The 26,161-nt window shown below is 42.2% G+C and overlaps 1 protein-coding gene across 5 annotated transcripts in view; it reads right to left on the bottom strand.

Moving 5' to 3' along the window:
* NUDT5 (nudix hydrolase 5) overlaps positions 1-26,161 on the bottom strand; it is a 27,141-nt gene extending 980 nt beyond the window's left edge. Inside the window, exons 1-11 of one of the 5 annotated variants that reach the window (XM_038530127.1) lie at positions 25,939-26,150; positions 14,666-14,769; positions 13,762-13,860; positions 13,197-13,264; positions 8,652-8,701; positions 7,354-7,461; positions 6,019-6,114; positions 5,286-5,387; positions 3,778-3,786; positions 3,590-3,643; positions 1,309-1,551 (exon numbers count right to left, since the gene is read on the bottom strand). In XM_038530127.1, coding sequence (XP_038386055.1) covers positions 1,442-1,551; positions 3,590-3,643; positions 3,778-3,786; positions 5,286-5,387; positions 6,019-6,114; positions 7,354-7,461; positions 8,652-8,701; positions 13,197-13,219 — 552 coding nt within the window. In that variant the 5' untranslated portion in view covers positions 13,220-13,264; positions 13,762-13,860; positions 14,666-14,769; positions 25,939-26,150 and the 3' untranslated portion in view covers positions 1,309-1,441. Of the gene's footprint in view, positions 1-431; positions 1,552-3,589; positions 3,644-3,777; positions 3,787-5,285; positions 5,388-6,018; positions 6,115-7,353; positions 7,462-8,651; positions 8,702-13,196; positions 13,265-13,761; positions 13,861-14,665; positions 14,770-25,465; positions 25,625-25,938 lie in introns of those variants that run through there. The other 4 variants (XR_005355302.1, XM_038530125.1, XM_038530124.1 and 1 more) reach the window with 4 other exon arrangements.

Raw genomic sequence — 26,161 nt, 5'->3', positions numbered from 1 at the left:
GGAGGAGGAGTAAGATCTCTGGAGAATCATGATGCCTATGATTAAAAACAGGATTTTTTTTTTTCTTTTCTAAAGGGTTAGGGGCACAGGGGAAGGCTACTATTAGAGCAAGTGGTTGGGTACCAATATTTGCAATATTTAAAGTAGACCTGATCTAGACAGTTCTCCAGTTCCAAACACAGCTTCCCCCTTTGTCTAGGAAGTCTAATAGATGTTGTATTTTTGCTCACAAAAACACCTGTGGATACAGAGATGAAAACAGTGATACACACTGAATACACAGTGACCCTGTAGACAAATGAACTGTAGTACAGCATTTTTGGCATTAGCATCCTGGTTTTACGTGGTTCGAAGAGCCTAAAGCCAGGGCTGGACAAAGGACTTTGGGCTGGCCACGGAGCATCACCCTGAGACTTCCGCTGAGTGCTCACCTGCAGGGTGATAGTTCTGGAGCTGCTGGAGACCACAGAAGTCAACACGGGCCGAGCTCAGCCAAAAGATGTGAAAATGGCCCAGGACACTGGGAGACCTTCTGGATGACCGGGCTTTAGGCATGGCAGGAAGTGGAAACAGTGCCCTCCTGTCCTCCACTCTAAGGTGGTTGTATTGGGTTTCTGGAACTTGCTGGCTACATTCATGGTTTAAAACCAAGACAGTGATGCCCCCCACCCGCAGCCATGTAAATGGATCTGGTATTAGGAACTTCAAGTACTTTCTCAGGTAAGGATAGGAAATGAAATTCTAAAGCATATACACCTGCTTGAGAGAAGGGCCCTGTATATTCATTGGCTTCTTAACCTCGTTACAGTGAACCGTTTTCCATTGCTGAAGCGTTTGTTAACCTTTAGTATGTAGGTGGGCAGGAGGACGTTGGCCAAATGTAAACATCTGCTTCTCATAGATGTTGTTCTATGTTGACTTTACACTCTGCTATGCAAGGATGTGTATTAATTCCATATAGAAGAGAATTAGGAACAACAGCTAAGTCCCTACATAGGTCTTTGAAAAAAATCTTTGTTTAAACATTAATGTAGTAATAAGCAGTTATTTGCATTCCTAGTTGAAGTTTCAGCTGAGGCTGAGAGCAGCTGACCCAATTTGGAATTCAGGTCATTTTTCCTCTAGAAATACTTCTCTATCTGTTGGACTAGATTAGATAAGTAACAGCTGAGCTTTAAAAAAAAAAAAAAAAAGAAACTGGATTAAAAACTGGATATCTGCATTTATGTTCTTTCTCAATATTTGCCAGAATTTAGCACTTAAATGAAGACTACAGCCTACCTGTAATCACAATTCCATATCACCACATGTATTCTGCGTTGGCTTTTATTTAATGAAAAAAGCTAATTTCAAATCTACATTAAGCTAAGCTGAATACAAAGTCTTAGTGAAGGAGGCCTGGTGGTCTTGTTTATAAAAACATGGCTACTGTCCTTTGGCCTTAAAACTTCAGGAAAGGCACTTCAAACGGCTTCGTGTTTGCATGCTTCAGTGCCAGAGCATAGGAGTAGACCCTGGCGTCCACTGTCAGATGTTCTTCAGCTACCAGAGCTGGAGGAAATAAAGAACACAAGTTAGATAATGAAGGGAGTCAGGGATCATACTACCCCCTGATCAGTCGTCAGTCTGGACGCTGGAGACAGAGTGGTGACTGAGACACCTTCTACCTTCAAGGGTCTTAACTCTAATAAGACAGAAGAAGAAAAGATACATAAGCAGGATTACGTTTCCAGCAAAAGAACAAGAAAGCGAGCAAAGATCACACACATCAGAGATGATGCTTGTGTTAAAACAGCACAGCTCTAAGCTCACAGATCAAGGGTTAACTTCATTTATAGCCCCTCTAGGTGATTCTTCAGTCCCTCACTGAGGGAGTTCCTGGGTCTCCTCCACTGCCGGGGAATACGTGCTTTCCATGCACATGTCACGTCGTGTGCCCGTCAGGACTGGAATTCTAGCAGCAGTGGGGTCTCGGAACCTTCCACTGTACAGCGAGCTTTAACAGGAACTGTTTTGCTCAGGGGGAGGTTATCAGACTGGGGCTCCTGTCACTTGTTTTCCTAGCCACTAATTTAGGGACACGCTCAGAGACATGACCCTGGAAGGCAGGGTGAGGTCCTCTGTACATGGCAGGTGCCTGTAAGTGTGGAAAGCTATTCCTCGTAGCAAACTAATCCCAAAATACCTTCTCAAATGGTACTTGCTAAAGAAATGGTTTATTATATTCTGATTCTAAAAGGGTTCAATTCCCCCTTCCTCTTTCTACGGATCTGCCCTTTACACCTTCCTCCTTCCCTCGCTGTCTTCCCCTCTTCTGAGGCTAGACGTTAAGCTCGATGGAAGCGAGAAGGAAGATCTTGGAGAGGATTACTTCTCTAATATAAAAACAAAGTCAAGACCTACAGCATCTAACATTTAAGCCCCTTAGTGCTAACATCTCGTTTGACTCCTGCCTCCTCAGGGACAGGGCCTCTTGCTCCTGTTTTAGGAGACGAGCCGGGAGAGGCCGTGGACAGTGTTCCAGTTGGTGACGGAAACGCGGCCCGCTGAGCCTCAGACCCAGGCAGACCTGACGCTTGGAGCCGTGCTGTCTGTTCTCGCAGCCACAGCTTTCTCTGGATAAACCACGGCTTGCTTCCGTGCGAGCACTTCTAACTCAGACCCCCAAGGTGCTCTTTACCTTACGTGTAGGTTTTAAGACGGCAAAGTAGGAAGGGAACTTTCTGGGAATTCTGAAATCCCAGTCCTTTTTGCAAGCTCATACTTTTAAAGCAACACGGCATCGGAAATAGAACTGTTAAGCCACTGGTTCTTAGGGAAGGGGCGGAAGAGATGGCCCTCAATGCCTCAGGTCAAATAGTGCTTCAAGTTACTTTTCGAAGTAAAAATTGTAAAACATCCAGATTACAAAGATGATCTGTTCTTTTACAAGTGAGTGAATGGGGCCCTACCGGCCCCACCGAGGAGCTCCCTGCAGGGCTTCTCTCCATCCTTTCATTAAAGGACATTTGTCTGCACAATCTTATTTTTTACCAAATCCCTATGAGATGGGCTGGCCAGGAATTACATGACGTAATTACATGACCAGTGATTTACCAGGGGTCACACTGCCAGTTTGGTTCTTTATATCAGCATATTGCTCTTCATCTACCTTAGTCTTCGTAGAAGGAATATTGTTATATTCTCCTCTAATTTCTGCCCTGCGCGAAGCCATCCAGCAGGCTGGCATTGTTGAGCATCAGCTAGGAGATACCAACTTATTAGGTCTCTGCATTGCCACGGATTACAGATTTGAGGTAGAGAGCTTTTGGCAAATCTGCAGGAATGTGATGTTGACTATTCTATAGGGAAAAAACCTAACCTTACTGAACGCTTTCACTTGACATAGAATATTTTGCTCGTATTTTCAAACTCTGCTACCCAGAAAGGAAAATTATTGTTGGTTAACTGCAGTTGTACCACAGTCTCTAGGTGTCTGACATTAATAAGACTATAATGACAGAAATGGAATTCCAGTAAGTGCCCCACCGGATGGGGTTGGGGATGGGGAAAATCAAAGAAGTTGGGGAATAGTCTTAAGAATGCTTACCATCAAGTCTCTTCAGCAGGTCATTCTTTGGTAAGGAAATTACTTCGACAAATTCTAAACAAACAAAGTGCGAGTGAAAACAAAGCTGAAGAAGGAGAGGGCCTACCAGAACACCACAAAATGCCTGCTGCCATTTCCACTGCGCTGAGCCATACACATGGTCAGCCACTGCTAGCTGGGTAACGTACCTCCGTCTCCTGAAAACAAACAGAAGGAGGACACTGGAGCGCACTGCGGTCAAACACCAGGAGGCTTTTGTGCGAGACGTCCCAAAATGGGTATAAAACTTCCACAGAACCCTGGGTCTCCTAATTTAATCCGTGTGCATGGTGGTGAAAAGCATTCCAACAGCACAAAATTATTATTGTTCTCCAAATCAGATGTGTACTGGCAAAATTTAAAGACTGTTCTAGGATATGTACGTATGTATTTTTAAGCTGTTAAAATACACAGAAAATTCACCATTTTAACCACTTTTAAAGGTATAGTTCAGTGGCATTAAATACATTCACACTGCTCTGCAGTCCTGAGCCCTGTCCTTCTCTAGAACTTTTTCACAGAGAAAAGGCACCCAGTGAACAGTCCCCAGACATGCTGACCTCTCGTCTACTTTCTGTCTCTGTGACCATATGAGTTTTAGGTAGCAATATTTATGCTTAAAATTTTTTTCCCTTTTTCAAAAGTGAGCTGTATGCCCAGTGTGGGGCCCAAACTCATGACCCCAAGATCAAGAATCACGTGCTCTACTGACTGAGGCAGCCAGGCACCCCTATTTATGCTTTTTGGTCTAAACACTTGGCATGACGCTTTCAGAATTCCTGCTGTCACAGCATGTGCCAGCAGGTCTCCTTAATGGCTGGTGTTCCATGTGCACATACACTGTGCTTTGTTTATCCATTCATCTGTGAACTGGGTGGTTCCCCCTTTTGGGTGCCGTGAGTGATGCTTTATAAATGCTGGTGTCAAGTGCCTGTTGGAGCCCTTGCTCTTTGGGTGTAAACCCACGAGTGGAACTGCAGGCTCGTGGTAATTCCGGTCAGCACTGAGGACTGCCAACTCTTGCACTGTGTATCATACACGTATCTGCAACGTGAACGCTGAGCATTTACAATCAGCTGTGAGGTGGCCTGGAATATTCAGGAGCACCCGAGGTGGTGAGAAGTGGCAGCGTGTGGCGGCACTACATGACTGGTGTGTGCGTGAGCACCACCTTCAGCGGGGTGGGAGGCCACCTGGGACGGCCAGAGGCATCAAAGCTCAAGTCCAAACTTGCGGAGAAATGTAATAGCAAGGAATTTCCGAAACGTTTCTCTAAGTACGGAACTCTGTGAAGAATAGTCAGCCGCTGTCCTCTAACGATTATTTCTGCCATTCTTACCATACACACGAAGTCCAAAATAGCGATTTTGAAGATTTTCACTATTTACTGCTCAGACCTGTGGCTCATGTTAAGTGGGAATAAACTCCACATAGCAAATAATGGAAATATTGCAATTTAACATTTTATAAAGAAAGCATAAAGATCAGTAGGTGCTGAAAGAAAAAGGCTAAAGGACCCAAGATTAGGAAAAGAGCCTGGAGTACTGATGAAGTATCTACAAGCCTGTTATTCTTCTGACCAGAGACTGAATCAGTAGCAAGTCGAACAATATTTAACCCAATAGAACCACGTTCCACGGAGCCACTGCACACTCACCTGGCTTTGGTTTAGGTCTCACATTTTCAGCATCATCTCCGTTAATAGTTACTGTCACGATGTGTGTGGTACAGTTTGTCAAGCCTGGATCCATACACACAGCTACGGAGAGAAGCAACAGATCATAGTGACACACACCAGTCACGTACCATTTGTTTCATTACTTCAATGTCTTTGGGAGAAAACTGGGCTCATAATTCATAGTGGACACAGAACCTATGCAGGATAATGGATGGTTGGCCCGGTTTGCTCAGCACAGCTGTAGGACTGCAGAGCACAGGTGTAGACAGCACTCGTACTTTCCCCCTGAGGTCCTAAGTTTGGTAAGTCTGAGGGGTTAAGTCTCAGGGGTAAAGATAGTACTGCCATGCTGTCAACTCCTTTCACCACATGAAAAAGATTCCAGTGAGGAGCTTGGCATGTGGATGAGCTAAGAAAGCATAGAGCTCAGGATGTGGGAAACTCTGAAAGGTGACGAATTTCACATTTCTTATCCAGCTTTAGGGCCTTCTTGTTCACACTGGCTCTCCTGCAGATGGGAGGCTCACTCGTAGATGGTGACCACATCTACTTAGGATTTCCCTTCAGTCAATTAACCAAGACAAAAGCCATCTGTGCATCCTGAGCATAAAGAACAGCCCAACCCAACAGTCCTTTGCACACACAAGAATCTACCACTTGACCAATGTTCAAGAGCCTATCCCTGAGTGCACACCTGGGTAGCAGTACACACCTGGAGAGCACTCTGCGACATCACCTTTATAGCCAGTTTCTTCCTCAAGCTCCCGAAGAGCAGCTGCTTCTGGGCTCTCATTGTCATCGATGAGACCTAGAAGGCCAAGTCATTTGTGAGGTGGGCTAGGGAAACACTGGTTTTTGGAACCTCTCCTTCTTCTGATATAATTGCTGTTTAGCTACACGGGAAGAATCAGAGGACTGTGAAAAGTGGCTGGATGGGTAAAAGAGACTGAGGAACTTTTATAAGAAACAAAGGCCAAAGAATAAAATGCTACGCAGATTGAGTAGGTTCCATGAGCTGCCACCTGTTCCTCTTGTTTAGACCTCGACTGTTTCCATGAGCTGCTCAGCACTCGTGTTGTTCTGCAGCTCAGACAGTGCGGATTCCCGCAAGGATGAGTGGCTGGGCTGTGTCACTGGCATAGATTACAGACCTAGATATGTGACCTGGCCCACGAAGCCTGGCACACTTCAGTTTCTTCACCCAACAGTGTCACCTAATTTGCTTCCCCCCTCACAGAGCAATCCTGAGGCCTGGAGAGAAACACCAGCATGAGCATCACCTGCGAGGGGAAGGATGGGAGGCTGACAGGCTGCAGGCAGCTGCTGTGCTTGGGGAAGCAGTAACTAGAGAGGCCATGGGGGGAAGACAGCAGAGCTTGGGTTATTTTACCTAAAAGGAAATAACACAAAGAAAAAGTAAAATAGAGGCTATTCTATTACTTTTTAAGTTATTAATTTCTCCAGTGAAATGTCTGGTAAATGAGAAGTTGGTATGGGTATCATGGGGCTGGACTTTGAAAGTACAAAACCTACACCACTAATGATAAGTAAATGAGATGTGATCTCTTCAGATGCGACCAACCCAGTTAAGTCCTATGATGACACAGAGCTCAAATTCAGGATAGCTCTACTTAATTGTGCAACTCAAGAGAATATTCTAGTGGAAATTAATACAGTTTCCTTGGCCTGTGTACATACAGGACAATCAAACTCATAGTGTTTGGAGTTAAGAGTCTGGCCTAGTTACTACTGTAAATTTCTTATCAGAGGCAGATTGCTAGTGACAGAAAATGAATTCAGCTGACAAATTAGCAAAAAGCAATTACTCAGAAAGAAGCTAGAAAGAATGCTGCTGAGCAGTGGCTTGGAAAGGTGGGCTGGGACAGGGACACCACCCCTGCCTCGCCTCTCAGGCTTAGTGTGTCACTAGAATGTGACCGGTGGTGCCTCACTGCAAATATGCTTTTGTTGTACTTAAAACTGGGGGAGGAGGGGCAGCCAAGGTGTTCAGTGTCCAAGTGCTGCAGTTCTTGGCACGGGAACTCACCTGCGGGGAACTCTAGGCAATAGCCTCCCATCGGTGGTCGGAACTGCTTCACCAGAACGATGCACTCGTAATGAAGTGTCCGCTGCAGCACCGGGATGACCGCCACACCTGTGACCAGGAAATAAAACCAAGGAAATCCCTAATTAAACATCCGTGAACATTTAGCACAAGGTCAAGGACAAATTCCCACTTCACGCTAACCACTGCAGACAAACGTCTCACCCTGCAGCAAGCCAGTCTGCTGATGAAGTGACCCTGCTCTACATGCACTCATGTTTCCTTTAAGGAGTGAATCAAGTCAGGACTGCAGTTTGTGGAATATGTAGCTAGACTGGATTTGATTGTCCTAGGATCAAGGACCTTTTCTCCCAAGAAACCTTTTACGTGGCCTTAAAACAGAGACAAAACCCCACTGCGTTCTGGAAAACACAAATTGCCTACGAGGAACTCTTGGCTAACCCCTCGCCCCTGACTTTCTTGGCAGGCAAGACAGCAGCTGTGGCCAGCTGTTTACTTCCAGTAAAAACAGACAACAAAATGAAAAGGAAGCATGAAAGGGAAAAACAAAGACCTACTGCCCAACTTCCCTTCAACCAGAGGTGATTTTCAATCTTTGTAGTCAAGCATTTATGCCTGGGAGGGACAGTGAGATGAATGAATAGAATAATCTTTGCCTAATTCCATGGTCCTCACCAATTTATAAAGCAACTGGTCCATCATAAAGTAGGGCCAAATATTTTTCCAAATTAAAGGCTCTCACCCAGGTCCTTTGAACAGAATACAAAGTATTTCTAGAAGTCATAGTTAGACACAGTATGTGGCTTCAAAATAAACTGACTTGTATTTGGCTATACATATTAGTATACCTTATCCCCCAAAACACTGTCCTGAGCTGTGATAACAAGCCAGAAGTTATTTATCAAGAAAGCCTGATTGGGATGCCTGGGTGGTGCATGTGGTTAAACATCCAACTCTTGGTTTTGGCTCAGGTCATGATTTCAAGGTTGTGAGATCAAGCCCCAGGTCAGCAAAGAGTTTGCTTAAACTCACTCTCCCTCTGCCCCAGCCACCCTGTGCTCACGCGGGCTCTCTGATAAATCTTTAAATTAAAAAAGAAAAGAAAGCAAGCCTGATTTAGTCACATAGCACTGCAAAAAGGAAAACTAGGTTTAAAGATAAAAGGTCATAGTTGAAGAGAACTGCTCTGAGGTCTTGGTTAAAATAAAAAGAAGCCCGCCTCCTGCAATAATGCATGGTGACTTCCTTCATGAAGAGCTGTAATGAGTTTGCACTCCTACCATCAGCCGACTGTCCTTTCCTGGTTGTACGTTTCACAGTTTCCCAAGTTCTGTTCAGGCAGAGAAGAAAAAACAAAATCGTTAGTATTACAGGGGAGAATGTTCTTGGGTTTTCTGTCCACAGCCAGAACTTCGGATGCAAAGCAAGCAAGTGTACTATTGATAATGGTCAAGACCACAACCATACAAGTCTATAGGAAAAGCCAACCGTGCTTTCCTGCAGCTTCTGAAAATTTTTCCAAATAAAACATGCCATCCTTCATCTAACTCTGAGGAATATCTAAAGAGAAGGCCTGTAGTTTGCTTGAACTGCCTTTCAAATCACTCACTGGAAATATTTCAGTGTGGATCATAAATCTACAGGTGAGCAGTTAAGCCATGAAGCTACTGAACAGTCAGTGCAGATTATGCCTCTATGAAAAGTCCAGCCTTTTTGTTAAAAACAAAAAATATTCAGCATAGCATGAACTACTGAGATGTTATTGATATGTGACCTAAAACAAGAAAGCAGGACCATTCCATTTATTAATTGAGGAATTATTAAATTTAGGCTAAGTGCTCTCTTTTGCATGTGTGAGATCTGTCTTACCTAAGGGGAAGATCATTCACAGAGGAAAAAGATAAGTAACAGCAAGTTCCTGCTCCCTTTTATATAGCTCCAGCCTGATTAGCTGTTTCTTTCTGGGAACATTGTCCTAAAATCCAGTTCTGAGTACAATTGTGTTTGAAGGGGAAGGGCATGTGAGGGAAATTCCCCTTCACTCTCTTATGCCTTAAACAGAAAGGCGGGGATCCCTGGGTGGCTCAACAGTTTAGCGCCTGCCTTTGGCCCAGGGCACAATTCTGGAGTCCCAGGATCGAGTCCTGGGTTGGGCTCCTGGCATGAAGCCTGTTTCTACCTCCTCCTGTGTCTCTGCCTCTCTCCCTCTCTCTGTCATAAATAAATAAATAAATAAATAAATAAATAAATAAATAAATAAATAAATAAATAAATAAATAAATCTTAAAAAAAAAAAAGGATCAGTGATAAGAGATGGGAGTGAAGAAGCAAATCAACTTTGGATCTAAGAGAAGCAGGACATCCAAGTGGTGCTGGGGACTAGCATAGAAAAGCATCAACATTGGTCTCCCCACAGAAGAGTGGGTATGAGGAGATGGGCTGCCCAGAAGCGTCCTCGGACTTTTGACCTCCTTGTCCTTAAGGGTCAGACTATGCCACATTTCTATGGAAAAAATCCAGGTATTTAATCTAGTTAAAAAACAAAACAAAACCTTTCTATAAACTGTAAATCTTTAAGCATTCCACCAAAATTCTAATGGCAAATGTGTCAAAATGAACCTATGAATGACCTCCTTGTCCTTAAGGGTCAGACTATGCCACATTTCTATGGAAAAAATCCAGGTATTTAATCTAGTTAAAAAACAAAACAAAACCTTTCTATAAACTGTAAATCTTTAAGCATTCCACCAAAATTCTAATGGCAAATGTGTCAAAATGAACCTATGAATGACCTCCTTGTCCTTAAGGGTCAGACTATGCCACATTTCTATGGAAAAAATCCAGGTATTTAATCTAGTTAAAAAACAAAACAAAACCTTTCTATAAACTGTAAATCTTTAAGCGTTCCACCAAAATTCTAATGGCAAATGTGTCAAAATGAACCTATGAAAACCAAAGACTATTATGATAACTCACAACTGCCCAACATTCCTGTTAGTAACAAGAAGCCAAACAACAAGCAATTCTGATCAGTAAATAATACAGATTGCAAGAGACAAAACACCTTTTGGCACAGCTCTCTCTGCTGCCTCTTAAGGTTAGTTGTAAAGACTGAAGAAAACAGTGCTGGGAGCAGCACTGAAGATGCCAACCCAAATACACTAGGAAAAGGGAAACAAAAAGAGTAGCATCATTATAGTGGTTAAGATGAAGGAAAATAATCAGTAATGAGCCATAAATCACGAGCAAGGACACATAAATGCATTTATAAGGAATCCTAGACCAGGAATGCCTGAGAGCTCCAATAATCTTCAAGCGACTCTGCAAGATGGACATTTGATTGAGCCAGAAAATCTTAATCTCTATCCGCCTGCCAGCTAACCCCATACCTACAAACTCCTTGAGTGTGTTCCTATTTGTAAAACTAGGTAATTAACAGTATGTTATTTCAAAAGCTTCTTATAGCTTTAAAATTCTGATTCTAGTTAAGCTCCTCCATTTTTTGAGTCCTTGTTCTAGGAAAGCCTGTTTTTCTATAACATACTCTAAGTCTAGTCAACAAACACGAGACACAGGAATGGCAACAAAGGATGACTGTGGCTCTGTCCTGAATGTCCATAAAGGCACATATTGCCGGCAATATTCACACAACTAAAATCAATTCCATATCTTTATCCATGAATAACATGTGGGACAAAGGATTTTCTAGCTGCTATTTCATCTTTACTGACATGCTTACGTACTGGGTAATAGATAAAACTAAGTTTATACATAAGGACCTATGGTAGGGAAGTACAGAGATTCACTCTTCAAAGCCTGACATTCTGGTATGAAATGTCAACATATTATGGAAGAGCGCCTTGAAGTCTCGGGGAAGACCTCCACGCGCAAGAACGGAGGTGAACATGCTATAAACGGTCACGTGAGTGCAGGGTATTTGGTAGGCTTAAGGGTGTACCCTTCAACTATTGAGACAGACACCCTGGAGGTGAGACCTGGATGAGAGTATTTTGGGGGCAGGTGGGGGGGAAGCCTCCAGAGGATTCTGATGCACATCTCTGATTAAGAAATGCTGAAAGAGGAAGAGGAGTCAGGTAAAGAGATGAGTTGGTGTAAACCAACACCTACTCTTTAGCTCAATTAACATTAAGAGTCATATCTGTGTTACAAACTTAAACAACTTCATTGGGAAAACAGCCAAACCATCTCACTACAAATTGAGTTCTAATCAGTCTACATTTTCACAAATACAAGTGTATTTGAGCATACTGTGTTCCTAAAGGCTCAGGCTGGCCACATTTCTGTAGCCACTAGTTATTGTCTATTTAGTTCTGTACATCAAACTCATGTCAAGTGTTCTACTGGACACTTTTACTGTTGGACTGTGGTGTGTTCTGCTTTCTTATTTTGAAGTTTTAATTTAATAGTGCAATGGATAGCCCATTGTTTCCCCCAGCTCTCCAACACTGGCCCTTATTAATATCTTTGCTAGTTTAGTAAATGTAATTAAAGTGGTTTCAGGGATACCTTGGTGGCTCAGTGATTGAGCCTTTGGCTCAGGGTGCGATTCCCAAGGTTTTGAGATCGAGTCCCACACTGGGCTCCCCTTAGGGAGCCTGCTTCTCCTTCTCCCTATGTCTCTACCTCTCTCTGTGTGTCTCTCATGAATAAATAAAATCTTAAAAAAAAAAAATACAGTGGTTTCAGTTACTCGCAACTCTGTGTACTTTCACAGGGATGATAAGATGTATTTCCTCAAGAAGAAACTCTGTATCCTTACCTGATTGCTTAGCAAAAGGAAAAGGTTTACCACACAACTGCCATTAATATTTTGCCCGTTTCCCTTCTAGCCTTTTCTTACATATTATTTGGAAAGAATTTAAAAGACATATATACAATATCCAATGATGTCATCAATTTAATCCCTTGTCTCATATTGCTAGATTGTCTTTAGGATCAGCTTTGTAGAGAACTACAGAGATTTTACCAAATGAATACACTAAAAAATGACTTCTCCATTTTTAAGTTGAAGAATACTTGATACACAATATTGTATCTGAGGTGTACAACACAGTGACTCAGTAATTGTACACATTACAAAATGGCCACCATAGTAAGTGTAGTCCCCATACAAAGTTGTTGCAATATCACTGTCTATATTCCCTCATACACTTTTATTATGTTACATTGTAACAACTGTTTCCCAATTTTAAAAATGGTTATGGTGCTTTCAATTTGTTTTTTGTCTTTTTAAATTTTGATGAACATTTTTTCATGCACAAATCTGACTCCAAACAGTCTCTGGAGTGGGATTACTTAGGTTGGAGAGTGTCATATCTTTATGGCAATTGGTTACTGTGAAATGTTTTGCAAAACGTTTTTCCCCCCCAATTCACATTTGCATAAGCAAGGTTTAAAGGATGTAAATTTTACCTCAAACCGGGCACTATTCTCTCCTTAGGACTTCTAATTTACAAATTTAAAACTGGTGTCACCAGAAGGAGGCAGCTGGGACTGTTAATTATTCTACTGCTTTATCAGCTTAAATGAGGCTTGGCCCAAAATTTCTGGTTCATACAAATCTCCTCAGGGAGAATGGTGTTAAGATCAATTCCTGATTTGTTGCTATAACAAATTGACAACGTAATTTTATCCAGAGATTATAAGCAATCCAAACATTCTGACAATGGGAAGACACTGGATTAGAGTTTTCATTTAAGATCAAGTTTACAATGAGGAAGCTATCAGAGTTTATGCCAAATGCTAAACAGTGACCCTGAGAATCCAAATACCAAGCATTTTACAAAATGGAAAAAACAATTTACCTTATTTTACCAGTAGGATCCATGTATGTTGTTTTTTCAAGCTTGACCCATTTTCCTTCTGAAATTAACTAAAAGGAGACATTAAGTTGGGAGACTTTCAAACTGAGGATTTTATTTAGAAGGTTTGTTTTCTTTCAGATTTTCTCTGCCTGGCCCTCCCAGTAATGACGTTTCCCTCCCAATAGTCTGTGTGCAGGTTTTCAGTTCAATGTAAGGAAAGGGTTTTGTTTTTTGTTTTGTTTTTTTCTTGAAGGGTGGTTCTGCTGCTTTCTGCAGTTTTGGACGTGATACTGAGAAGTGAAAAGCGATGATAATTGAAAAACTCTTGAGGTGGTGGGTAGGAGGGTGGAGAGTGAGGAATGAGGATTTTTCTGGGACCTAGTGTTCTACCCTCCGAGCTGGGAGCTTGTCACACAGGTGTGTTTAGCAGGTAGAGACTCATGGAAAGACACCATGTCCAATGACTGCATTTCCAGGGACACATGGGTTTCCCACCCCATCTGAGACAAGTGGCCCAGGATCATTCTGCCTAGACATTGAGTTTCAGTTACCAGAACTAACTTACCTATGTCACTATACTGAACTGACAGGAGAGTTTCACTGTGGACATAGAGCAGTAGCCTTTTTCTTACTATCCTATCTTTCACTTCTGGCCAGCAGCAACCTAAAAATTACCAGCAGATCTATTCACAGACCACATGGAAAGATTTTTAAATCGTAAATAACTGCAGGAAGGTGTCAAGATCAGAGTTCCAAGATGAAAAATTTAAAATTTATCCACTGCAATGGTTTCTGCAGAAAGAGACTTATTAAAAACTAAACCAAATAACAATGTAACTAACACATACATTAGTTCTGGAATTCTGACAACTAACAACTTAGATTCTTATTGTTCTTAAACATCTATATCAAGACGATAAATAGCTAAGATGTGATACTTAAGTATGTAATGTCTAAAATTCTAAAACTCAAGAATAGGACTTATTCTTCTACCCAGGGAAACTGAATAAAATTTGAGTATTTTTGAATTGCCAAAATCCACTTTAGAAACAGCCTCCATTTCATTAGCACATATAATTAAGAGCAACACTGTTCCTCCCACACAAGAGCAAAATGTCCTAAAAAGGGAGCAGGAATAATGTTTAAAAATTGTCTTTACAGGACAGCCCAGGTGGCTCAGCGGTTTAGCGCTGCCTTCAGCCCGGGGCCTGATCCTAGAGACCCGGGATTGAGTCCCGCGTCGGGCTCCCTGCATGAAGCCTGCTTCTCCCTCTGCCTGTGTCTCTGCCTCTCTCTCTCTCTCTGTCATGAATAAATAAATAAAACCTTTAAAAAAAACCGGTCTTTATGAATTAAATACAAAAAAAAGAAAAGAATTAAACATAAGCATCTGAAACCACAGTTTATACATTTCATTTAAACTCAGCTCTCTGTGGGGAGAGGGAAGGGAACTGAAAAAGAACTTATACCTCCTCTGAGATAATAGACTGTTTGGTATTTTGAGAAGGATCCGCTGGTTCTCGGTTTTCCATTTTCAAACTAGTCTTTATAGTCTTCAAGCACGAAGTTCACGCTGTAAGATAATAAGATTTGTTTAGGCTACGTTTATTTTTCTGAATTAAACATTTGTCCAAAGGCCACTGGTCAAAGTACTTAAATGATGAAAAACTTATCTGTCATCGAAGCTGCTTTTGTCACGTGAACCTGGAAAACCTGCCCTAGACGGAACTTAAAAGCCACGGTCCTAGGAAAACATCCAGGAAAGAACCTACAGCCATCGCAGTTAGATTTAGCCCAAGTTAGCTAAGCTCCTACTGGGCAGGGCACTAGGCACTTACGTTAGACACTTTTGGATTTTCTGACTCCAAATTTAAAAACTTTCTTTCTTTTTTTTTTTTTTTTTTAAAACTTTCTAAGGAGAAAACAATAGAAAAATTGTATACCACTCCTCATTCTCACACCTTAACTACTGACCCTTATCTATCTTCTACAGCTAAACTGTAGGAGTGGTTTGAGCTGGCTGTTTCTACCTCCTATATAACTTTTTTTTTTTTTTTTTTTACCTTGTGATAAATGAATACACCATTTTAATAATTTCAAAATGTGCAATTCAGCAGAATTAAACACATTCATATTGTAGTTGCTCACTCACTTTAAAGTTTGGCTTTTAAAGATTTTATTTATTTTTTCAGGAGAGACCCAGAGAGAGAGGCAGAGACACAGGCAAAGGGAGAAGCAGGCTCCATGAAGGGAGCCTGATGCGGGACTTGATCCCAGGACCCTGGGATCCTGACCTGAGCCAAAGGCAGACACTTAACTGCTGAGCCACCGAGGCATCCTTCACTTTAAAGTTTTACCATGTATTGAAGTCACAGCTGTACATGAGTTGATGAGTACCACTAGGTCTGTTGTGGAAAGAGCATGTCCCATCCCATTTGTTGTATAATACTACATCCTCTATTCTTGGCTTGTTCTCCTGTTTCTGTACCCGGAGTGTCTGAAAATCTTTCTCTGCCCCTCATAGTGGATTGAATTACCTGGTTGCATATAGAAATAAGTGCTGAAAATAATTTTCTGCTGGAAATATGCAGGCTTTGCTCAGTTATCTTGCTTTTGGTGTTGCTGCTGTGAAATCAGAAGCCATTCTGATTCTTGATCCCTTCTCTCTGTGGCCTATTTTCTTTCTCTGGAAACTTGTAGTTACACCTTCATATTGATATTATATTGGGTACTCAAATAGGTCCTTCCTTTTTTTTTTTTTTTACTGCAATGTAGTTGTCATACAATATTATATTAGTTTCAGATGTACAACATTGTGGTTCAACATTTACACATATTATGAAGTCATTCCCAGGAAATCTCACTACCATCTGTCATCATACAAACTTGTTACAATATTATTAACTATATTCCCTATGCCATACATTGCATTCCTGTGTCTTATTTATTTTACAACTGGAAGTTTATGCCTTTTGTTTGTTTCTTTAAAGATTTGAGAGAGAACACGTGAGTGCACGCAAGTGGGGTGGGGCAGAGGGAGAGAAGAATCTCAAGCAGATTCCCAGCTGAGCTCAGAGTCCGATGCGGGACTCACTCTCACAGCCCTGAGATCAGATGGAATCAAAAGTTGCACGTTTAACAGACTGAGCCACCCAGGTGCCCCTGTAAGTTTGTTCCTTCAATCCCCTACCCTTGTTTTGTCAAATGGGTCCTTTCAATCTGGAATCTATACTGTGCTTCTTTATGGGGAACTTTTCATGAAATATTTCACTGATAATCTCTTGCCCTCTATTTTCTCTGTTTGTTTTTTTTTTTTTTCTTTTAGGAACTGATGTTTAGCTGTTAGACTTCCTGAACTCATCCTCTGTCTTGTCTTTCTCATTCCTATTTTTTGTTTCCTTGTTATTTTACCTACAGTTCTCAGTGGCTACTCTAACCCTTTAACTACTCTTAGGTTGTAAAGTTCCTTAATACCTACCTTCTAATGGTAGCTCCAGGGAAAATACAGATCATCAAACATCATCTCTCCTACCAATTGTCTTTGAGGAAAGAATGTCTTTGTTTCTTTTGAGAGCTACAGTAATAATTAAACCACCCATCACATTTGCAATATTTTTTTATCCCAGTTAAGTATGCTCCATCCTAAAATACAACCAACAAAACAAACACATTTAACCTTTTCACGACCCTGTTCTCTCCTTCCGCCTTGCTGGACTTCTTGAAAGACCAGATGACACTACTGTGTGTATTTATTCAACCCTGTGCAGTCTACTCCTCTACCATCTGCCCATCGACTTCACCTACCCATCATCCCCAAGCTAGAAACAGAGATAGCTCCAATCCCTTATTCTCTTTCACCGACTTATAATTTATCCATTGCAAGCCCTAAAAATTTTGCCTCTAACATTTCTTAAGAGCGTCCTAACCCTACCATCAGAACTCTGGCTGAAAACCTTGATGTCTCCTACAAAGGATGACATTTCCAAAACCATCTCCTGGACACTAGATTTTTACATAGTCCAGTGTTCAACATTGCTCACAGTTGTGCTGGTATAGAATCTCCCTAAAATCACTGCTGAATAAATGAAGGGAGGAAAAAAATGATCTGACTGGGTTAGTCTAGATGGCCATTCTGTTCCTAAGAATTAGGTTAGTTTGGGGCCTGCTGAGACTTATTTTGAAGAATTATTCCTTGTCTACTTGTCGTTATTTAACTTAAGCTCAATTTCAAAATTATCTTGGCACATAGGTAAGAGATTCACACTTCCTGAATACAAAAGTTACTATAAAAGCCACAGCTATCAAGATGGTGTGGGTACTGGCAAAAGGATAGACAATATAAACTGACATAACAGAGTCCAGAATTAAAATCACAAATTTATGGTCAACGAGTACCACCATTCAAGGGGGGGGGGGGTAAAGAATATCCTTTTCAAGGGAGTGTTCTGGGCTCAGATGTATACATTCACAAGAATGAAAACGAGCCTCATGGGTGCCTGGTGGTCTGGTCGGTTGAGCGTCCGACTCTTGATTTCAGCTCAGGTTGTGATTTTGGGGCCATGGGATTGGGCTCTGTAAATAGGTGGAATATTTAGGAAAAAAAAAAAAAAGAAGAAGAAGAAAATGAATTTCTACCTAACATTGTATATAAAAATTAACTCAAAATGGATCAAAGACATAAGAGCTAAAAGCTACAAAACTCTTAGAAGAAAGCATAAGTGTAAATCCTCATGATCTTGGGGTAGGCAATAATCTCTTAGATCTAACACATAAAGCAGAAGCAATCAAAGAAAATACAAATGAACTGGACTTCAGGTATGCCTGGGTGGCTCAACAGTTGAGCATCTGCCTTCAGATCAGGCAGGGATCGAGTCCCGCATTGAGCTCCCTGCAGGGCGCCTATTTCTCCCTCTACCTAGGTCTCTGCCTCTCTCTCCCTCTGTGTCTCTCGTGAGAGGTCTTTAAAAAAAAACAAAAAGAAAAACTGGACTTCATCACAATTAAAAACTTGTGTTTTACATTCAAATTAGTAAAAAAACAACCCAGGGAATGGGAAAAACAGTTTACAAATCTGATAGAATTGTATCTGAAATATGCAAAAAAACCTCTTAAAACACAATAATTAAAAGACAACCTAATTAAAAATAGGCAAAGGATCTGAATAGACATTTTCTCACAGAAGATACACAAATGGCCAATAAACACATGAAAATATGTTCAGCACTTTTAGCCATCAGAGGAAGGCAAATCAAAACCACAATGAGATACCACAATGAGATACCACACTTCATCCCTACTATGATGACTACAATAAAAGTTGGATAATAAAGTGCTGGGGATCCCTGGGTGGTTCAGCGGTTTGGCGCCTGCCTTCAGCCCAGGCGTGATCCTGGAGTCCCACGTTGGGCTCCTTGCATTGGAGCCTGCTTCTCCCTCTGCCTGTGTCTCTCATGAATAAATGAACAAAATCTTAAAAAAAAGAAAGTGTTGGTGAGGATGTGGAGAAACTGGGACCCTCATACATTGCTGGAAAGAATGCAAACAATGCAGCCATTTTGGAAAACAATCCTCAAAAGGTTAATAACAGAGGTCCCATATGACCCAGCAACTGCACTCCCAGTATGTACCAAAGAGAAGTGAAACACATGCTCTTATGAAAACTTGTACACAAACGCGCATCACAGTATTATTCATAATAGCCTCAGGTGAAAACAACCTCAATGTCTACCAACTGAAGCACAGATAAGAAAATGTGGTATATCCATTCGATGGAGTAACATTCACCCATAAAAAAGAGTGAAGTACTGATACGTGCTACAAGATGGAGGAACCTTGAAAACATTATGCTAAGTGAGAGAAGCCAGATACAAGAGGCCAAATATTGTATGCTTCCATCCAGAAGAGCAAATCCAGAGATACAGAAAGCAGATAGTGGTTGCCAAGGGACTTGGGGGAAGGAGAGACTAGGAAATAACTACATAGGAGTATAGGGTTTCTTTTTGATGAAAAATGTTCTAGAATTAAATAGTGGTGATGGTGGGGCGCCATCTTGCAAATACACTAAAAACCATGGACTATTACAATTTTAAGGTGAATTTTATGGTGAATTACATCTCAATTAACAACAACAGGGATCCCTGGGTGGCGCAGCGGTTTGGTGCCTGCCTTTGGCCCAGGGCATGATCCTGGAGACCCGGGATCGAATCCCACATCGGGCTCCCGGGAGCCTGCTTCTCCCTCTGCCTGTGTCTCTGCCTCTCTCTCTCTCTCTCTCTGTATCTGTCATAAATAAATAAAATATTTAAAAAAAAAAAAAAAAAAACAACAACCTTTGCAGTCTTAAAATCCCCAAGGGACAAAGAGTTGGGTTGTTGAAAGCCACGTTAGGTCCAAAGATTGGCAAAGCCTAGGAGACTAGTTCAAGGAGCTTTCCTTTGAACTCAACAGGATAGTAATGTGCAGCACCACTGTACCCAAGCAATCATTTTACTGTCCTCTGGGTGTTTATTTTGCCTGACACTCAACATCTATTTCTGTTGTAAAATTAAATGTATTTCTGTTGTATTATGAAGATGTAATCAACATTGTTGTTTGCAGAGTATTTTGTGGGCAAACCTAGGAATTCAATTTCCAGTAGGGACTTTGGCAAAGAAGCAAAACTTGAGGACTTAGGTAAGAAAAAGTGATTTTATGCTAAAGAAATAAAAACCACTTAATGAAGATGAGAGAAAGAAATGTGTACACATTTTCACACTCTTTTAAACCATGAAGAAGTATGCACAAACTGTGATAATGTTCATGAAAAACAAACATTGACTGTGTATCTTAGGTAACTTGGCTAACACACCCTGTGGCAGACCCATTGGCAGTGAGGTTGTGTCCTTGGCGCTAGGACAGCAGAAAGACCCTGCCCTCCAGGAGCTTACTTTCTGGTGGGAGAAAAATGAGGAACAATATACAAAATTTATGTTGGAGACTCTAAATTTTACAGAGAAAGATTCGGAAGGATAAGAAGAGTAGAGAAGGTACGGGTGGTGGTGGTGGTGGTGGTGGTATCTTTATGGCGTGATCAGGAAAGTCCCCATTAGTTTGGTGACATCTGAACAGAAGCTTAAAAGTAATCAAGCAGTAACCTACATGGCTATTTAGAGACAGACATTTAGAACAGAGACTATATGCCCAAAGCATAAGAAAAGAGGCAGTTATTCCTGGTAAACTTTTAACCAGCATTGGTTTACATATGACAAATAATCTACATTGTTACAGGCGATCAAAGTAGTATGCTGACCCAGATGAAAACAAACGATAGCTACAGTCAAAGGTTGGCTAGTGATCACTGCCTGTGCGGTCTCTACACCCAGATAAAAGAATTTTCTCCACCTAGATTTTTATCTTCCAGATTTCCACTCCCTGCTATTAGTAACATATACATCACAGAAGGAATATTTCTTCTGCTTTTAAGTCTATTACGTAAGAGAAAATAGTTTTTAGGCACCCAAGTGACCTGAGTGCACAACGTAATCTGTCTAAAATGGTGCATGATGCCTGGATGAAGTTAGATTTCTACCTCCTTTTGAAAAAGTCCCGGTCGTCCCCAGGTGAGTATCTTTAGGGGCAAAGGAGCCACTAGCTCTTTCAAATTTACATACAACTTTAAAACATTTAAATTATCTGCTACATTCCCTTAAATTTTTATCTTTAATAAAATTTTTTTTTTTTTATCTTTATTAGTTTCTCTCAGATTGTCAAAGGGACTGTTGATGGCCAAAAGGTGAGCAAGTACTGTTCTGAAGGATGGTCCCTCATCTGGTACTCCTCATTTAACAGGTTAAACTCCATTACAACACAGTTTTAGTAATCAGAAGACGAATTTTTGGTCAACAAATGTTAAGCTATAAACAGCTGTTCTCAACAGATTATATTAAAAAATATTCAAGGTAGCATGTTAGAGAGCTAGAAAGACAAAAAAACTACAGACATAAATTACAAAAAAAGAAAGAAAGTAGCAAAAAAAAAAAAAGAAAGAAAGTAGCAAACGGGGCTGGGCCTCTCCAGGGTAATTACTTGGAATGCAATCAGCCCCCAGAGGCAACGGTATTTTGTAGCAATCTGCTGACAGTGTGTAAATAACCCAAAAATGTGGTTAAAGGGTGATTTCAAAGGTATATTTTTTATTCTGTGATTCGCAAAATGTTCAGGATTATAAAATCATCTAAAAAATACTACTGAGGGATCCCTGGGTGGCTCAGCAGTTTAGGGCCTGCCTTTGGCCCAGGGCGTGATCCTGGAGACCCAGGATCGAGTCCCGCGTCGGGCTCCCTGCATGGAGCCTGCTTCTCCCTCTGCCTGTGTCTCTGCCTCTCTCTCTCTCTCTCTATGCCTATCATAAATAAATAAATAAAAATATTTTTAAAAAAATAAAAAATACTACTGAAACAGAAAAAGAATATTATTTCTAGCACCATTTCTAAACCAGAAGCTAAGTGGTGCCATTTGGGGACCAGTCCCTACAAGTAAGGCAGTGCAGAAAGAAAGAAACAAGGCTCCATTGCATGCTGCACCCTTGTCTCAGTTACTGTGATAGAGTTCTCCTGAGCTGACTCAACGCTATTTTTAGATTTAAAAGTAAAGTGTAATATAAATTTTATCCACCTCATTAGCCTGAATTTCAAGTCATCTACATTTTGCTGCTAGGCTGCTAAAATGTGTGTTATACTTCAAAGAATACCTGTGTACCTAACGTGTTCTACTGTTTTAACTCACATAATCTGTTTTATGTGGTTTTAGTTTGGTCTGAACACTGAAGGTCTATGATGTGTTAACTGTACGATTTTTCCAGGGCACCAAAACCTTTTGTGAGGGAAAACATCACAGGATTCTTAGAATTGACATACAGTGGTAGGCAGGAGGCTAACTGGCTCTATGAACATGGGCAGTTCACGTTTGAGTACACATACATACACACATACATACGTACACACACTAAATGCAAACTGACAGTGTAACCCTGCCCTTGGGGACCTCATAGTTCAACTCACAAAGAACCAGAAGGGTAAATGCCTATTATAGAAATAACGCAATACCAGAGTGTAAGTGAGCAACAAATCACATCCACTTGGGAGGCAGGGAAAGTAGCAGACTGTGAAAAGGCTACTACCAAGAAACCATTTCATATTAAGATATTATTTAGATACCAAGAAGTCAGGGAAAGCATTTCACGTAGAACCACATGAAAAACAGACACTAATAGGGGAAGGGTTAAGAAATTACAATAGAGTTTGGCAAGCTCTCTGGTCGTCAACCTTTCCCTCCCACCCTCTCAAAAACAACAACAACAACAAAACCCTGCAAACAAACTACCATATAATGGACGACGTTAACGTCTGTAGAGCAGCCCGGGTGGCTCAGCGGTTTAGTGCTCCCTTCGGCCCGGGGCCTGATCCTGGAGACCCAGGATCGAGTCCTACATCAGGATCCCTGAATGGGGCCTGCTTCCCCCTCTGCCTGTGTCTCTGCCTCTCTCTCTGTCTCTCATGAATAAATAAAATCTTAAAAAAAAAAAATTAACGTCTGCAAACACATTTTCAAGGGCTAACGCAGATTTAGCTGGACATCTGCTCCTTCCTCCAAATTTCAGGGCAAATAAAGCACCCAACAACTCCAAGTGGCATGCCACAAGCTCTTGTTACTATGTGAGCTCCTCTTGGGGATAGCACTTACAATTCTCCACTGAAGGGAGGAAGAGAAACAGTTACATTTTCACAATCTTGGGTATTTCAGTATTAGTAACAACCCGTGGATTCAGGTTAAGTGGGAGGGGGAGCTTGCACTCAGCCTTCTCATTAAGTTATTACCATACTGGAATCCCTGCAGTTTACTGAGTTGCAAAGTATAGCAAAAATCACAAGATATAACATGTTGGTAACTCTCTCCCAAGTAAAAGTTGAGTATTGTAAACATCATTCATGTTCGACCGAATAAAAGGTGTAGAGGCTCAAATCATAAGTGAAGCTTCTGATTGACCAAGGTCAGGCACTTGGAACAGTTAATAATTGGATTGAGAACTTTCCAATAAGGCATTTTGAAAGAAATTAAGCGTGAAAGGATTAATATTTGCAAAAATAACTTTATGACTGTGTAAAGTCAAGCATCAAATGCCGAGGCCTGCCTATGATGCCATTCCATATTCTTTCAGAATAATTACACAGAAAAGCCTTATAATGACTTATAATGAACAAGTAATCAATTAGTATAGTTACATTTAATAGCCTTGGTTATAATCATAAAACTTTTAAAAAATTCGTTTTTTTAAAAAAGGTATTTTGAAAAAAGTAAAAATAAAAAATAAAAAGGTATTTTGATCATTCCTTCTTTTGTTATGGTGCAAGTTTGGTATCCACATCAGATGGATCCACTTTAAGTGAATTTTCCTTTACTGACAATTATCCTCAGATAATCAAGACTTCCTGTAATTTGTTAATTATGGAAAGCCACGGAGTTTCTTTTCTTTTCCGGCAGATGAGGGGGTTGGGGGAGCAGAGAGGGAACTAATGTTTTACTGAAATTACACTACTTGGTGATTTATGATCATTACATTTAGTTTGGGCTGTGAACTAATTACCCTTGGGAAGGCTAATTGGTTACAGTCCTATAGTAATGACACAGTAAAGAACCTCCTGCAATAGCCCAGGCAAGAGATACCATAGGTTTGGTCCAGGGTGGTAGCAGTAGCAAGGAAACAGACTTAACTCCTTGCACATGAAACTTTATTACTTGTCTCAAACCAGTGTCTAGGGAAGGGGTTTTCAAAGCTAATTCCAAGGAGATGTTCTTAAAGGACATTGGGACATCAGGAGAAAGGGGTAGTACACTGTTCAAATATGGACACACTGAGTTAGAGATGTTGGTAAGACATCCAGGTGGATAAAACCAGCAGGCAGACGGAATTATTAATTTAGACACATTAGTCACGTTCTGGGATTCAGAGACGGAAAGGTTTCTTCATTATTTAATTTGGAATCGTACAATAAAGCCCTTCCCCCACAGTCACTTAGCTACTGGTATCTTTAGGCCTGCGTGAAAAAAAGCAACTATTTCCACTGTTGTAAAAGGTTTTATTGAAGAAACGAGTATAAACACTTCATTGGCTAAGTGAAAAGACAAACACGGCGGCTAGAAGAATAATCGAAGGGAATTTAGCTGCGTCCATTCAAAATACTGGAGCGTGTTTGTAATGTTGATTTATTTGGGACTACTAAACTGTGTAAACTGTGTAGCTAGTCAACTTAAAAATCAGCCGTAATACTAAAAAAAAAGCCACGAACTCACTACTTCCAAAGTGTACGTAGAGCCCGAGGAACAGACATCTGTAACAAATTCCCTCCCTGTAGCGTTTTAAGTCTACAAACTTGGCTGCTTCTCTACAAATTACCAGTTCTGTATTAATGCTTCACAGCTGCCTCAACCTCTGCAACTCGTTTCCTGGGCCGTTAAACAGAGGACTCCTCCCAGAAGGACTATAGTCCCAGTTGCTACTTAATCTTCTATGCACCCATCAATTCTTATCTTCAACAGGAAAAAAAAAAAAAAAAAAGCCTTGCTTCAATGCACCCCATCCGTGCTAGCATTTTCCTCCAGCAGCAACCTGTTTATTTCTAGGTCAAATCAAAACGGACAGTTAGGGACGCCCGGGGGGGCTCAGTGGTTGAGCATCTGCCTTTCACCCAGGACATGATCCCAGGATCCAGGATCCAGGCCCACATCAGGCTCCCTGCATGGAGCCTGCTTCTCCCTCTGCCTGTGTCTCTGCCTCTCTCTCTCTCTGTGTATCATAAATAAATAGAATAAATAAATCTTTAAAAAAAAAATAGGCAGAGGAGCCTGCAATTATCCTCACCAATCCTTTTTTTTTTTTTTTTTTTTTTTTTGAAGAGGCCTGTTGTCCGTGCAGGTTCCCACCTCCACCTAACCTACAACCGCCGGCACGGACCCTGCCAGTGTGCAGGTTTTTCAACGAGGTCCCTAAAAATAACGAGCGCCCTCGGCGGACACAGCCCCGACTGGGACAAGCGACCCGGGTGGCAGAGGCGTCCTTCTCGGCAGCCAGCATCCCGCTCTTGGAAGACGCGCACGCACTGAAGTGAACTTTTCAACGCTTCTACGATTCTACGGGTCTGCTCGCCCTCTGATACGTCACGACGGAGTGATGGAGAAAGATGGAGAAAAGAGCCTTTTTTTTTTTAAGTGATCGTGCAAATTTGCAAACCTGCCTGGAGTAGGATTCGGGAAGGCAGCCTCGCGGCCCGGCGACACGGGCGGGCAGTCCGGCCGCAGGCTTCCAGGCTGCTGGTCCGGCAGGGCTGGGACACAGGGTTCCTACGCTCAACGGAGGCGCCTCTCCTCCTGCGTCGGTTTCCCCCCAATTTCAGGAGCGTGCGGCCACGATTCCGTCTCTCCCTCCCTCCACGAACCCAGAGGCGTCCCCCCGCCCCCCGCCCCCACCCCCCGTTAGCAGATGCTCCCAGCACCGCGCTGCACCAACAGGTCACCGCGGCGCTCCCCGCTCTCTCCGCTCCGAGCAGCCCCGCCCTCCCCCCGCGCCCCTCCCGGGCTCGGGTTTCCCCGGAGCCCCCCGCCCCCCCCCCCGGGTCCCCGGAGCCCGCTCCGCAGACGGGGACACGCGCGCGGCGCTCCGCCCTCGCCCCCCTCCCCTCAAGCCGGGGGCCCGCGCCCACGTGCCTACCCCGAGGCGCGGCGTGAAGCGCAGGGCACTCCTCGGGGGACCGGGACGAAAGAAGAAAGCGCGACCCCGGGGCAGCAGCCTCCGAAGACCCGATGCTGCCGCTTCAGGCACAGCCGCACCTCGCGGTGGCGAGAGGAGCGCCCTCGGCCCCTCCCGGCTCCCGTAGAGGCCCCGCCCTCAACCCCGCCTGGGGAAATCACCTTCCGGGGCGGTGCGCGGCTCA

This window comes from Canis lupus, chromosome 2 (genome assembly GCF_011100685.1).
Source record: "Canis lupus familiaris isolate Mischka breed German Shepherd chromosome 2, alternate assembly UU_Cfam_GSD_1.0, whole genome shotgun sequence".
Taxonomy (NCBI): domain Eukaryota; kingdom Metazoa; phylum Chordata; class Mammalia; order Carnivora; family Canidae; genus Canis; species Canis lupus.
The sequence above is the reverse complement of the archived record's forward strand: the minus strand, read 5'-3'. Positions and strand labels throughout refer to the sequence as shown.